The 15,430-nt window shown below is 55.2% G+C and overlaps 1 protein-coding gene across 1 annotated transcript in view; it reads right to left on the bottom strand.

Annotated features, from left to right (window-relative positions):
• Positions 1–14,911, bottom strand: part of HS3ST3A1 (heparan sulfate-glucosamine 3-sulfotransferase 3A1) — a 35,599-nt gene extending 20,688 nt beyond the window's left edge. Inside the window, exon 1 of the mRNA XM_074921975.1 lies at positions 14,305–14,911. Within this exon, the coding sequence (XP_074778076.1) occupies positions 14,305–14,876 (572 nt within the window). The 5' untranslated portion in view covers positions 14,877–14,911. The remainder of the gene's footprint in view (positions 1–14,304) is intronic.
• Between the last annotated feature and the right edge of the window lie 519 nt (positions 14,912–15,430).

Below are 15,430 nucleotides of genomic sequence, written 5' to 3'. Positions count from 1 at the left end.
TTAGATTAAATAACTCCAATGATCTCCAGAGACCAACAGCACTTTAAACACAGCCTCGGAGTTAGAATTACTGTTATTTAACATTGATTAGATTACAAGGCAAATCCAATTTTTCCCCTATACATATGAGGGCTATGATTTGCCGAGCGGGAGATGTTAAGGGTGGAATTCCTGGAAATCGGTAGTGAGGTGGGGACCGTGCCTGAGTCAGCAATGTCGGAGTGACCCACAGGTCTGTGTCTGAAAGCCCATCTGTGGAGAGCGTGAACGGGGCTCAGGGAGGGTCCCCATTGTTCCTGCCCTCGCTTTGCTCCGAAGTCGGGGGTCAGGTGGACCTGTATCTGCCCTGTTGGCTTATCATCCCCTCCAGCAGGAATATCACCAGGAAATAATTGGGTCTCTTTGACCCATGGCCCTGCTGCGGCTGAGGCCGTTAATCACTCCTTAAAGCTCCCTCTCGACCTTTCCTCCCCCCAGCCCCCCATGGCCCACGGCTCCCAGCACAGAACGTGCCTCTGTGCTGTGGCTCTGCCCACTGCTGCTCTGCCAGGGGTGCCTGCAGGGAGAGGAGGGAGGGAGAGCCTGGGTCTCTCCCTTCTCCTCATCCCCAGGATTCCACTGGAATCTGTTTTACAGCTCTGGGGACCTGAGGGCTTGGAGCGGGCTGGGAAAGGCCAGCCAGGGCAGGAGCAGGACCATCGCAGGGTTCCACTCCCAAGTACGGGGGTGCGGTAAGTGCCCTGTCCCTGAGGACAGCACAGGGACAGGATGGCTTTCAGCACATGGTGCACTTTCCTTCCAAGCCCTTTCCCAGGATACACTGTGCATTTAACGCCTGGCTTCGGAGATCAGCTAGGACAGAGCTTCCTCTGGACCCCTTTGCTGATGCATCTTCAGGAAGTCAAGGGGTCAAACAACTCCTGTGTTCCCCAAACTGGGCAGAGCCACCTGCAGATCCAGGGATGCCGGGAAACCCCAGCAGCAGCAGGCAGGCAAGAACACAGCCCGCTCGGACAGACAGACTCCCATGAGAGCAGGCTCAGCTGCCGGTGCAAAACTCACTGGTCTGACAAATCTGGCTTTGTTCTGGGGATGTGCAAGGAAAAGGGGGGCTCCAGGAAGACCTGGCTCCCAGTAACCAAGGTGATCACAAGGGTGACCATGAGCAGAGGCCAGACCCCCCAGGGCACCCACCCAGAAGCATCCACGCTGAAACACTGCGTGGGCTCCCGTCTGGGTCCAGACTCCTCCACCCCACTCACCCCTGGATGTCCCCAGGGGGGTGATGGCCAGGAAAGGCCCTGGGAGCAGCAAGGACTGAGGATGACTCTGCAGGTCACCCAGGTTTGGGCTCCTTCATCTTGGTGTGGGCTTACACCAGCTTTTACAATTCTGCTGGATTTGGTCAACAAAGCCAAGTGCTGCTTTCAGGGCTTTAATAAAATCCAGAGCCACTCATAATTTTAAGCCAGATTTAGTCCAGAGGAAACACACTCAAATTCCTTCCTCACCTCTGCGATTACCACCCCAGTGCCGTTCCCATCCACCCTCTCAGGGCTATAATGTGACTGAGCCCAGGCAGCTTCTGGGCGAGCGTGGGGCCAGGGGCACTGCTCTGGGGTGACCGCTGAGAAAGCAGCAGAACCATGTGCTGGGGAGATGCTTATATTGTCCAAAAATAAATAATAATTTAAAAACCCAGTGCTGAAACAGCGTATTTCTCATGTACCAAAGAATCCAGAGGAATTCCACTAGGAAACCAGAAGTTTTACGTCTGGCCTGGGAAGGCTGGTGGGTCCCGAGGGATAAATCAAGCCCATGGATTCTCCTCTTGGCTGCTGCAGGAAGCTGCCTGTGATGCCAGTGTCTGGCTCTGGTGGCCGGGGAGGCAAGCTGCTGCCCCACTGCACCGCCCGGCAGAGGCAGGTGGTGAGGGGGAAGCACTGATTTCTTCCTCCCACCTCTGTTTTGGGGCAGGCTGAAAGGGAGGGAAACAAATGCTGGATTTTACTGTCATAAAGCCGAATAGCCAGGCTACAGGGATGGGAGCGCCAGAAATGGGGACACACCCAGACATCAGCTGCCACCCAGCAGTTTGCTGTCACTTGGCCGAAAAACTCCACAGCAATTAGGAAGCAACGAGCAGATGAAGCTGTAAAACTCCGAGACGCAGCCCCCTCGAAACCCACAGCTCAGAGCTTGGCTCGCCGACCCCGCCGCATCGTGCAGTGGAGGCAACAGGTCCCCGCGATGTGACAGAGGGCTGTGACCCCCTGCTCAGGCAGGGCACCTCGATGGGCTTCGCTGCTGGGGCTGACCCTGACCCGTGGCACTGGAGCTGGTCAAACTCAATTAAATGCTGCGCACTGCATCTGGGTCAGGCCGTGAAGTCCTTCCCCCTGTCTTGGCCCCTTCGGAGCTCCCAGGCTAACCGCTTGCACGTCCTACTAAATTCTTTCTTTCTGAGGCTGTTGTGGTAGATCTGTTGCTGCTGGAAGGGAGGACACCGCAGCCAGGAGCATGCAGGCACAGCAGCATCACAACTCATGGTGAAGGCAGAGCTGGGGCTGAGCGCTTCTGCCCTGAGCCCGGCTCCCATGCTGGGCTGAGCAAGGATCACACCATGTGCACGTTTAAATCTGATGTGATGCTGCTGTTTGTGCATCACCTGCATCTGCCTGTGGTCAGTGCAAAGGCAAGACGGAGAGGGTGGTGTTGGAGGGAGGGATCCTGGTGCTCACTCACTGCAGAAAAGCCAAGTCCCTGTCCCTCTAGAAGCACAAAATCACAGAATAACAGAATCGACTAGGTTGGAAAGGACCTTGAAGATCATCTAGTCCAACCGTAAGCACCTTTCGTAATGATCTTAATATTTTTTTACAAGCTCAGCAGCATAACCCTATTTCACAGATGGTGAAACTGAGGCACAGGACAGAACAGGTCCTTGCTCACCAGCACCCAGCCCAGCTGTGTGTGTCCCAAAGCCTCCTCAGCTGCCCTGAACACAACACAGGAGACAGGGAGCACGTGCTGTGTGTGCCATGGCAAGGTCCACACCGTCCCTGGGAGCTCAGCTCTCCTGTCACTGCAGAGGAACAACAAAATCCCATCTCCTGCCCTAAGGAGGGTCCAGCCCGAGCCAGACCCTGCTGTACTTGGGAACAGTGAGGTGGGAACCAGCCACCCTATCTCAAACAAGGAGCAGCTGCACAAGGAACTCCTCGGTGTTTGGTGTGAGACATTCGATGTCCAGGCATTCATACCTTCACCTCTTTGCTATAACATGGAGAGACTGCTCCTGGCAAGCTGGCATTGCTGGTATCCTTGGAAAGACAACTGTTGGCAGAAAGTTTTCCTTCCAGCAGCCCCAGCACGCAGCTCTGTGCTCCCCCTCCTCCAGCCAGACCCGCGCCTGCTCCCCAGGATGACGTTTCCCCCTTTGCTGTGTGACCTCATGCCACAATAAGTGGGACGGGGCGATGCAGCCATCCCCACTGCACCTCTCCTGGGGCACGTACCACCTTCCAGCCATCCAAACCCAAGGATGGGCTGGGACTTTTTCTGTGCTTGCTTAGAAACCTCCAGCAGCCCTTTAGACACAGGCAGATTTGCCCAGAGCAGAGGAGCAGGGCTCACACCCTCTATCCAGGCACCAAAACACTCCAGCAGATGCGCAGAAATGAAGAGCTGGGGCAGCAGTCGGACCTTAAACCACTCCAGATGTTTACAAACATCAGTCCCAGCAGGGCTGCAGAAGCTGAGGGTCACTGCCAGCCCCTGCCTGCTGCTGCACGGAGGGAGCAGCCTCGGGTACCTCAGAAGCACAGAAATCTGAAGGGATACTTCAGAAAGTTCAGCTGTGTTTACCCAGCTCTCTCTAGCCTGTAAGTGATAAGAGATATCTTTATTTTTTTCTTTGCACCTGGTATGAACTACCACACTTACACACACATCCTGGTTCTTCAGCACAAGAGCTGATGGGTGCATGTGTTCGATGGTCATTTATACCAAAATTACCCAGGCCATGGATCCAAAGTGCAACTCCCTTCTTCCCTATCAACCACTGGCCATTTGATGCCAAATAAAAATGCATCCCCTTCCAGAAAGGTTATTTTTAACCAAGTAACACCAACAATACCTCCCCCCCATAATAGTTATGGGAAGATGAGCCTCCCTGGGTGACCCTGGGGTCCCCCTGACCCATGAGCTAATTCCTGTGCCAGCAGCAGGAGCAAACCCCTGGGTCTCAGCCAAGGCTTGGGGACCCCTCAGTGGGACTTTGCTTCTGATCCCTCACACTTAACAGTCCCTGATGCATCTTTCTTTGCTAAACACTTCTGCAGCCTTTTTAGAGTTTTAGCCAAAAACGTCCCAGGGCAGCCAGTTCCACAATTTAGTCAGACTGTTTGAAAAAGTCCCTATTTCTGCTTCTTCCCAACCTGTTGCTGACACTACAGATTGAGGAGCAGGAGGGATGGCCACTGCCTTCTCAGCCACCCCGTGCAGGTGAAGGGTGGAGGGTCCCAGCCACATCCTGACCCGCTGCCAGTGCCACTGAGGTGGCTTTGCCCCCTGTACCTGTCCCTGGCAGCACCCACAGCCTGGCTGCCTCAGCTTGTGGGAGACCCCAGCTCTGTGCACCCAGCAGGAAAGCAGAAGCCTGAGCTAGGCAGCTGCTCAGCAGCCCTCATCCCACCGTGCTGGGGCTTCCTCCCCACGGTCGCTAGGAAAGCTTCCTCTCAGCAGCTTCTGGACCCGGGCTGCGGGGAGAGTCTTTATCAAAGCTCCAGAGCATCCTCCCTGGGAGATTTTCACAGCTCGTGGCCACTCAGTAACACAGCGCATCGGCGTGGGGGAGGAGGAAACATAAGAGGGACCACGAGCACCCAAGGAGATAAAGATGCAACTAAGCAGACTGGCAGGCACAGCCAGCCCTGCGACAGCAGGGGAGCTGGAGGATCGATGGCCCCCAGCCCAGAAGCAGGTGGAAAGGACTTTCCCAGCGCATGGTAAAGCTGTGTCATCTCTAACGCGTTGGCGGAGCAAGAAACCCCCCCACGAGCCAAGGCTGCAGGGAGCTGGTCACTGCTCCTGCTGCCCCTGACGCAGCCGGACTGGGGAGGAGCAAGCTCCGAGGCATCCGCATGCACATGTCTCTGTGCTCGGTATCTTCCTCCTCCTCCTCTTCATCCGTGTGGCCCTGCCCTGCTGGGGAAGCTGGCTGGGACAGGGCACACAGACTTGGGTGGAACCAACACGCACAAGCCGGGCCTCACCAAGCCCTGCAGAGGAGGCAGCTGAAAGAGCCACTGACCCTAAACCACGCTCCTCTCACCCAGCTCTGCGTGTCGCTCTGCTTACTGCATGCACTGGGCTTTTGTTTTTTTCCTTCTCTAGAGATGATGAAGGAGCTACCAACCATTGTCACCCAGGTACAAGACTGATAAATACCAGGCAAACATTTATAAGTAAATATTAATATTCACACAGCACAGTTCAGCAGTGTAAGAGGGCAGGGTTATTACACAACATTAGCTTTATCCTTTGCTGTCACACGCAGCTTTTGCACAGAAAAAAACCCAAATCATATTGCAGGCCAGAAGAAAGACCACCCCCCAGTCATCAAACTGCCCTGAGCCCTGAGGTGGGTCCCTGCCAGCAGCACAGTGCCCAGCAGGTACATGGATGGGGAACAAAGGCAACAGGAGTCAGTTTAAACTGCAGAGTTAATTTTTAGGGGCAGAAACTAGAATTACCTGAGCTGGAAGTTAGCCCGGACACAGGGATTAGCACCCTCAACCCTTGTAAGAGGAGTCAGGGGAACTTTCCATGACCTTAAGCACAAGGAGCAGGTCGAGGAGCAAAGGAGCACCAAGCAGTGATGCCGAGGGAAATCCAGCACAAGCTGAACCCCCATCACCAATGCTTGTACCAACCAGCCTCTCTTTCTCCCACAGTTAAAAAAATATCAACAGCACCATGGAGCTAGACACCAAGAGGTTCCATGTGCTAAGCCTTGCTCTGCCAGAGGCTCTGGGTGCTTTTCTGCCTGTTTTTCATCCAGCACCTCCGAACAGCATGGGTTTGGAAAGCGAGAAACACCCCGGCCCAGGCCACTGACCCAGCGTTTGTGTCTCAGCGGAGGGAGATCTCTCCCACTTCTGGCTTTGGCACATCAGACAACCCCCTCCTGCCGTTATCAGTTTTACCTATGCAAATCACAGCGTGTTAATGGCACGGTACCAATTGCAGCCGGGGCAACCCATTGCTCCCCCCATCCAGGACTGGGGACCCCCCATGGGCACAGGTCCAGCAGGAGCAGTGCAAAGCCATGCCTCTCTGCGCCAGGTGACCCGGGGTCCTCCCAAACATCTTTTTATTGAAGCTTAAAGCAAAACTTGGCACTGCACAACCCGGAGTCCAGCAATGTTTGAGACCAAAGGAATTCAGGGAGCAAATTTCCAGCCGGGGGAAGGACTCCAGAGCCAACGAAGTCCAGGCACAAAATGGGGAAAGTGGCATCTCCAGCTGGCACATTACTGTCAACACCGTGGGGTCACTGATACTGGAGTGTGGATTTGGGGGTCTCAGCCGAGCCAGGCCACCTCCTCAGGCTCTCTGCACACCACTTCTCTGGGGCCATTGCATCTCCTGCCTTGCAGTCGCGAACCCTGTGCTGGAGGGGTCAGGACACAGACCTTCCCCCAGGTGGGAAATCCAGACGTTTGTTCACTTGTTTTACTTCGAGCTGGAACATGCCAACGCTTGGGAATTTCTCCCCAAAAAGGGCTTCCCAAACAGTCCAGATCAGACAGTGCAGAAGTGTTTAAATAACACTGAAAGATGCTGATACATGGTACTCAATGTTACAACAGCAACATGAAAGCTGAAATGAAGTGTTAACGACAAAACGAAACACTTGAGAGCCCAAAGATGCACACGTGAGCACACGCACACAAAACATCAGGTAAACACAGAAGTCAAAACAACTGAATTTGATATTTTCCTATAAAAGGGTTCCCCAGAGAGTACAAGCTGCGGAAGGGAGCCCTTTTCCAACAGGCGATGTCAGAACAAATCAGCCTGGCTTTTTGAAAATTTCAGCAAAAAACCATCTTGCTGGAGAGAGATATAAATGAATAAATAAACAAATAAATAGCCAGCTTCCTATCATAATATTGTGCTTGAACCCGAACATCTCTCACCAGAGGAAGGTGTGGGAAGGGTGGTTGTGGTCAGACCTGATCCAGCGGTTCACGTCCCAGTTTCCAGCCACTGGAACTGGAGCCCAGCAGCGTGGCTGGGGCAGGGGAGGCTGCTCCATCTCCCGCTCAGAGCTGGGAGCTAAGCAGGATCCCACTAATGCTGCTATGCTGGCACCCACGATCGGCACAGCTTTGTGCAAGGAAGGTGTCCGGATGCCTGGAGTTGCCCAGGTGGGATTTTCTTATGCAGAGCTTGGGCACAGCTGCTTGACAGTGGGGAAAAACAACCACAAGAGGTTTCCAAAGCTCCCCTGGGGCAGCAATAGGAAGTTTCTCAGTCTCCCACCAGAGATGTACCCAGCGGCAGCCTCAAGCCTGGGGGAGTTGGAGCAGGGATCTTTATATCTGCAACAGATGGTGTTGCAACAGAAAGAGCACGTTATGAATCTCCTCACTTCCAGGAAGCAAGAAGGATGGTCTTGCCATGCATGAAGGGAACCGGCAATTTCTTTTGCTGAAAGATTTCCTCCTGCAGAATCACATCATTCGATGAAAGAAATGCCAAGAATAATTCACTTCCTCGAGCAACTCTATTTATATTCTCACTGCAGGCACTGTCCTGCTCACGTACCCGCCCCAGGGAGTCACAAGGGCTCAGGAGGGCGCAGTTTGGAAGTTAACATGTTTAACTCCAAACTACGAAAAACTGAATTTCCCAAGAGGTGGGTTATGCAGGAAACAGGCAGAGACACTGTCTGCTGTCAGAGTCCCCAGGTTGGCCCCGGTCCTACAGATCCTGCATGAACAGTCCAGTGACCCACACGGGGCTTGGATACTGGGGTCTCAGCCCATTACAAACTCCAGCAACACAACTTTAACTGCAACTTAATCCACTTCCCTTCCAGAATACCTGCATGTAATGAGAATTTGGAAAGATTTATGGCTACAACCACCGCCCCTGCTCCCCCTCAACAGCCTATGCTGTTTCCCTGCGAAAGCAGTTTGGGTTACCTCAATATTCTCCAGGGGAAAAGCATAATTAGGAGCTCAGGAGTTTTAATGCCTACGTCAGGGAGGGGGGCTCACGGGGGGGATATTCTCAAGTTTTCTGATCACTTGTCGTTTGCTCTGAACTCTTTGGAAAGGCACCAGCTCCCTTCCCCCTCCCCAGACCTAACTGCTCTTATTATAGACTTCAAAAGGTCGGGGTGAAATCCTACCTCAGCTGTGGTGAACACACATATTGGTGGTGATGGTGCAGCCAGAGCACAGCCCCGGACCCCAGACTCGATGTAATTACTGCCAGGAGCCCCCCCCAAAGGCAGCAGAGCTGATGGCAGGCGGGCAGGCTTACGTGTGTAGGTGGCGATTTATAAGATCCGACCTTAAAGGAGGACTAGTGGTTTAAGCGAGGTGAATCTACTGCTTCTCTAAAGAGTATCACAATTTTTGCCATAAATGGGCTGTCGCCCCAGCCAGCTGGAGCTTTGCGCTGCTTTTCACGAGATCCGGCTCTATGAATTTCACTGACAAAATCTTGGACAGTCGAGGCCATATTTTCAGGATTGCTCAGCACCAGCAGGCAGGGCCAGGGGAGCCCTGGTTTCCAAGCATCCCAGGCCCAGGCAGAGCCATGGGGTGGACAAGGATGGTGCCAACTCCCTCCAGGCTCCCACATCCCAGGGACGGGGGCATAAAGCAGTACTGACGAGGAGGACGGGCTCTACTGACTTCTGAACCTCCCCAGCATATCCCTGTACAGACCACAGGATCTGCTGAGAGGAGAGTCCAATAAAACCCTAAGTATTTCTTTTGGATGGGAATGGGTTTGACTTGTCCTTATACTCCAACTCAGGAGCTCACCCCATCATCAGGATCAGACATGAACCCTGGATATGAACTACTCTATTAACAGAAAACAGAAGGGATCCATATAGATGCAAAATGCTTAAAAGAACCACCAAAAATAACAACTCTTTGGGGTTTATTTAAAGAGTAAGGGGAAAGATCTCTGCCCCATCTCCCAGCAGTTAGCTCCTGCTGGGGGTGTGTGGCTGGTCGGTGCCACCCCGCGGGTGTGTGCACTAGCTGGCACTCCACCTTGCCACGAGAGGACAGTGCCAAGGCTGCAGGACCCCTGCCAGCAGCTCTGGTGGGGTTCACCCGGTGGGGTTCACCCGCTTTGGGTGTTATTTAACCCACAGCACAGCCCAACAAGCTCCGACTCCATACAGCACCTCATCTCTGCACTGGAGAGAGGTGACGCAGAGTCACAACCCTGCTGTGCCACCCCTGCAGCACAGGGCAGTGACTCCCCTCCCACTTTACAGATGGGCAAGCTGAGGCACACCAAGACATCTCCCCAGCAGTAGGGTGCCAACATTCAAACTCTTTCAAATCTTTACCAAAATGCCTTGAAGTATCCAAATCCAGATCACACACAACAGCAGCAGCAAAGCACATGAGCACCAGAACCAGTTACTGTCTTTTTATAACAGACTCAGTGACCCCAGCTCTGATCTCATCAGCATTTCCAACGAGCATCTTCTCCCCCCCTGCTCTTCCCCCATAAGGAGAAGTCTCTTCAACCACCTCGTCCTCCATCTCCAATGACTCCTTGGCCAGGAGACCCACACTGCCCAACCAACACACTCTCCACCATCTCAGCCTATCTCCAGCTGTTCTTCACAGCGAATTACCTGCGCTTTGGGGCCGAGACCACCTTTTGTTCCCTTTTTATACAGCACCATGGGCTCAGTACGGGGAGGTATCTGATTACAGAGCTAATAAATAAACAAGGACCTTGATCCTCTTCAGCACGTGGTTGTCCAAGTCCAATTTCCAGAGGAACTGCTGCAGGCTGTGCTTGATGCTATTAGTAATTTAGGTGTGTTTGGGAGATGTTCCCAGGACAAGGAGAGGTGCTGCCAAACCAGACCTTCCTACAAACAGGCGGACACACAGCAGGGAGTGGAAAACCCAAACCAGCTCAAACTCAATGTCCAACAGCAAAACACGTGTTCTGGGCTGGGCACACCACGAACACAAAGACCTGGTGTTTCTTGCAGACTGCAAGGATGGCTGAAAAAAAGGTGGTGGAGATGAGCACTTTAAGGCAACTACTGCTACAGCATCTTCCCCCCGCAGGGGGTTTTGCAACAAGGTCTTTCCTCCTGATGGCCATCTAGTCCTGCTCCACCTTTCATGAATTGTACTGGCTCCCTCCAAGTCTCCCCTGGCATCACGCACACCCGCCTGCCCCCCACACCTACACTCCCGTCCTCACTTTCACGCTTCCACAGCACTCTTACAGACTGCGCTGCTGAATTACAGCAGCCACAAAAGCCCACGGACCTCCAGGCCACGCGCTGCTACAGGAGTGGCCTGACTCCTCCATCCCCAGGGCTCCGATGTCACCACGATGTGAGGCACAGAGGATGGGAAAGGGCACAAGGTGGGGACAGCTGCTGTAAGCACATGGCCCTCTAAAGAAATCTCCTTTTCCTCCACCCCAGACCTCTTCAGCAACCGAGATGTTCCCTTTTACTCAGAATCGTCAATGATTGCCCAGATTAGAAAGAAGAAAAAAAAAAAAGCCTTGGAGAAAAATCCCAAGAGGGCATTAATTAGGAGACAGCACTTCCCAGCTCTGGAAGCATCAGGGAGGAGCAATACTTAAATTCCCAACCTGACGGAATAACTTTGAATCATCTTTCATCTTCCCGTGGATCGGGTGTAATCTAATGACATTAGCTTGGCTTCGCTCTAGTGAAATTGGCATCAGTGCTACAGAGGCAGAGAGATTAAAACATATGAAATAAGTGTTCCTGGGGTGACTGACAGTATAATGACATTCCAACAGGCAGCTCAATCAGCGCGAGACTAACAAAGGATCAGAGGGAACCAGCCAGACTTGCAATATCACCCGCAAATACAGATATTTTTTTTTTAAATCCAGACATTTTTTTTTTTTTTTTTACTTGACTAGCTTAGCCCCTATTCTTGGGAGTTTTCCCCAGGCTGTACACAGCTGTATTCGGGGTGGGGGATGGCAGTTGAACTCTATTAAAACCCATGCTCACCTGCTATTGAACTCTGTTAGCTCAATAGCCTTGTTCAGGGCTGGAGCAGAGGTTTCTGTGCTGGGAAGTCAATGCGAGCATTGTGGGCTGCCCTCCCTCCTTTTGTCCCTGTACCAAGAGAGGACTTGTAAACCCGAAACAGAGAAAGCTGCTTTCGGCACACAACTTCCCTTGATACTCAACCCACACACGAGCACACACGGAGGTGTCACACTTACTAAATTAAATCACTGATTGTTTTTTATAAAATCAGCCTCTCGGTAGGACAGCGTACCCAGGCTCAGCTCAGGCTACAAGAGCGGAGTGATTATTCCACCTGATTTAACAGACAGCCTTTTCGTGCAGCGTGTGGCACCCCAGTAGGCGACAGGACCTTCATGTGCCTCGCGAGCCGCTGCCCTACAGGTACCACCACCACTGGCCCTCTGGGAGCATCACCCTGCTGCTGCAGCCACAGCTCAGCCCCCCCCGTTCATCCCCCCTCACGCCATGTGAAAAGCAGCTGTTACCGGAGCTGCTTTTTTGTTTCCGGGAGGAACCAGGGTCCCCTTCGTGACCAAGACCCCAGAGCCACCCTGCCACTGTCCTGGCGTGGCATCCTTGTGACAGTGGCACCAACCATTCACCTCGAAGGCTGGCTGGCTCTTCTCCCTTTGCAAACCTGTGTCGCTGCAAACAGCCAAGAGCTTTTTATTCCCTTGGACAGGGCGCTCGCTGCCCGCGCCGGCTTCCTGCGGGCGCTGAAAGCAAACCCAAGTGTTTATACCTTGTAATGATGCTGTTTAGTCTGACTGCTGGGAAACATAAATGCACGTGAAACCTAAGCCTCTGATGCCAAAGATAAGAAATCAGGACCCCTGGCAAACATCTGGCCACTTTCCCGGCATTGAACCCTCATCAAAGATTACAGCAAACCCGCGGAGAGAGACAGATATTTTTTTTTTAAATGAGTTTTTATAACAGGCTGGTAACTGGTTACCAGCAGGCTGACACTGCAGCTCTGCCATCACGCCGGGACTCTGTGTGTTAGTAAAGATTACTCACACAAGCAAAGCCGGCAAGATTAGGTCTCAAAGGAATAATCCTGTACAAAGAATTCACTGTACCTCAGCCTCCACAGGGCTAATAAAAGAAAAAAAAAAAGGTGAAATTCAGTACATCAAATACCAGAACAAACAAACTGCAGCAATTAATGGGAGAGCTCATGTACTAAATGCTAAAACATAACGATTACACAAACAGCGTGCAGGGCAGCACCTCAAATGAGTACGAGCTGCAAGACCGAGACCAAACCTCTGGAAAATCAAATCCCCTACACCAAGGACTGTGCTATACCCTAAATGTCTGTGGCTCCTCCTCTGTCTAGGTCTGCACTCCTCGCCCGGGCAGTTTCCAGAAGTGGGTCTATCCCGTTGCCGTCTGCTCCTCAAGGCTTCAGGAGCATCTTTGATAAATGAGCTATTCTGCATATCCACCATAAATTTCAGTAGATGCCATCCCAAAGCCATGTGTTTATTTTTCAAAGTCAAGACTTGATTAAAGTTCCTGAGGTTTTTCAGATTCGTTTTTAATGTTTCCTTTTTGATACAGGGTCAGCATGTGGAAATTGGCTAAGTGCACACTAAAAATATAATTCTGTAGACAGCTTCAGCCCACACAAAAGGAAAGCTTTCTTCTCAGAGAACCCACACTCTGCTGCCTGCAAAAACCCGGCGTGTTTCTGACACCAGCGGATACACAAGGAAGCTCATTACTTCCACGTGTTAAGACTTTTACATAAACACTTGGACTGTCAGTACTATCCTACTCCACATTTCAATACTGTCATCACAAGCTGAGCCAAAATCATCCTCTTCTCTCTGCTAATAGCTGGGCTTAACATGAAAGTAAACCAAGCACCGGGGGTACCCAAAATCCTCTCCTTTTTGCTTGTTCATTCAGGAAAGCCACACACACAGACACACTCTGCGAAAGAGCAGTTTTGCCCCCACCCTAACCAATCCTTTCCACAGGAATCTGCCAGAAGACGCTCATCTATTAACTTTTAAACACACAAGGAAAACATCTAAACAACATTAGTAAGAATCCTGACCCTTAGCTTTAATGCTTACTGCCTCGTTTTAAAGGGGATACCTTTTATTTGGTTTAATGAAACACTCATTAATTGAAAGAAGAACCCCATCTACCTTTTTGCTCGTTTCTTGGGCAGGGTGAGCATGTGGGTTGCCGTCCTGGAACTGACATTTTGGGTTACTGGGCTGCTGAAACGTTTGCACGGGAAATACGTGTTTTTCTCCACACGGAACATGGGAAAGCTGCTTTTAACGACTGGGCAGGAGGTGACCATAGGATGCTTTGCCAGGGGAGGCGGCTGGGGCTGCAGGGCGGCTCGGCTGGGAGTCAGATCAGCCACAGGTTTGGCAAAGCAACCACCAACACCACACCCCCCCGCCCCGAAAAGCTGAGAAGCAAAAAGATGTTGGGGGGCCTGGGGATCCCTGGGGGAGGTGGGGTTAGCTCTGCCTCAGCATCCCCATGAGGTCCCCAGGGCGATGGGGGCACCCACTGCTCTTCCCATTGCCTCCTCCCCGCGGGCAGCACCCCGGGCTGGGGGAGACACCCCCGGGGGCACCCTGCAGCGGGGCAGGAGGGCTGGGGGTGCGCGGGCAGCGGCAGGGGTTTGGGGATAGGGTGGCGGGGAGCAGGCGGGAGGATGTGGGGAGAGAGAGGGGCTGGGGGATCTGGGGGGCACGGACGGGAGAACGGGGGGGGCGGGGATGGGGAAAGAGTGTCCCGGGCAGGGTGGCTGGGGGGAGCGGGTCTGGGGGAGCTGGGGAGCGAGCGCGGCACCGGCGGGGCCGGGGCTTGGGGCAGCGGCGCTGGGGGCCCGGGAGCCGCGGGCCCGGCAGAGGCGGGAGGGCGGCGGAGGGGCTCCGCGGCCAGCGGGGGGCACTGCCGGCCCGGCCACGGCCCCGGCCCCGGCGCCGAGCCGCCGCCCGCCGCAGCCCGTCCCGTACCTGTACCAGGCGAGTCCCCGCTCGTAGTTGCGGTCGAAGAAGTGGGGTTCGGCGCCGACGGCGCGGACGTCGGGGTGCACCCGCAGGAACTCCAGCAGCGCCCGCGTCCCCCCCTTCTTGACGCCGATGATGATGGCCTGCGGCAGGCGCTTGGTGCCCTCGCCCAGCAGCAGCGCCAGGGTGCCGGGCGTGCCCGCCGCGCTGCCCCCGCCGCCGCCCGAGCCGCCGGCCCGGCTCCCGCCGCCCCCGGCCGGCACCTCCTGGCCCGGCGCCGCCTCCTGCCGCCGCCGCCGCTGCTTGAGCCGCTGCAGCAGCCGCTTCCGCCGCGCCGCCGCCGCCTGCCAGGGGGGCAGCTCGGCCGAGCCCCCCAGGTACCCGCCGCCGCCGCCCTCCTCCTCCTCCGAGGCGGCGCCGGCGGCGATGATGGGTCCGGGCAGGGTCTGGCAGCGGTCGGCCAGGCAGTAGAAGACGTAGAGGGACATGAGGAGGGAGCAGAGCATCACCAGGAACTTCTTGAAGATGCTGCGGGGCAGCGGCTCGGCGGCGGGGGCGGCCGCCGCGCTCACGGCCATGCTACCCCGAGGCGGCGGCCGGGCGCCTTGGCCATGCTCCGCGGCCGCCCCCCGGCGCGGCCCCTCCGCGCAGCGCTCAGCGGTGGCGGGGGGCTGCGCGCCGCCGCATCCCCGGCGCGGGGGCCAGGCCGCGGCGGCGCCTCAGGGGGGCATCGCCCGCGGGGAAGCGGCGGGGGCCGGGGGGGAACTGCCGCTGCGGGGCCGGGCGGGGGAACGCGGGGCCGGGCCGCCGGCGCTGGGGGCTCGGCGCGAGGCTCCCACGTGCGGCCGCCGCCGCGGCAAAACTTCGGCGGAGACATCGCCGCGCGCGGGGAGGGGCGGGGCCGCGGCGGGGGGGCGGGGCCGCGGCGGGAGGGGCGGGGCCGCGGCGGGGGGCAGAGCCGCGGGGAGGCCGCTCCCCACCCCCGTCGGGGGGAGCGGGGTGCGGGGGTGCCCGGGAGGGTGCGGGGATGCCCGGGAGGCTCTCCCGGGATGTGGGGGGTGTCCTGGAGGCTCTCCCGGGGCGTAGAGGCGTGTCTAGGAGGATGCGGGGATGCTCCGGAGGCTGTCCCGGG

Source organism: Athene noctua, chromosome 18 (assembly GCF_965140245.1).
Source record: "Athene noctua chromosome 18, bAthNoc1.hap1.1, whole genome shotgun sequence".
Classification (NCBI taxonomy): domain Eukaryota; kingdom Metazoa; phylum Chordata; class Aves; order Strigiformes; family Strigidae; genus Athene; species Athene noctua.
This window is presented reverse-complemented; position numbering and strand designations above follow the sequence as displayed.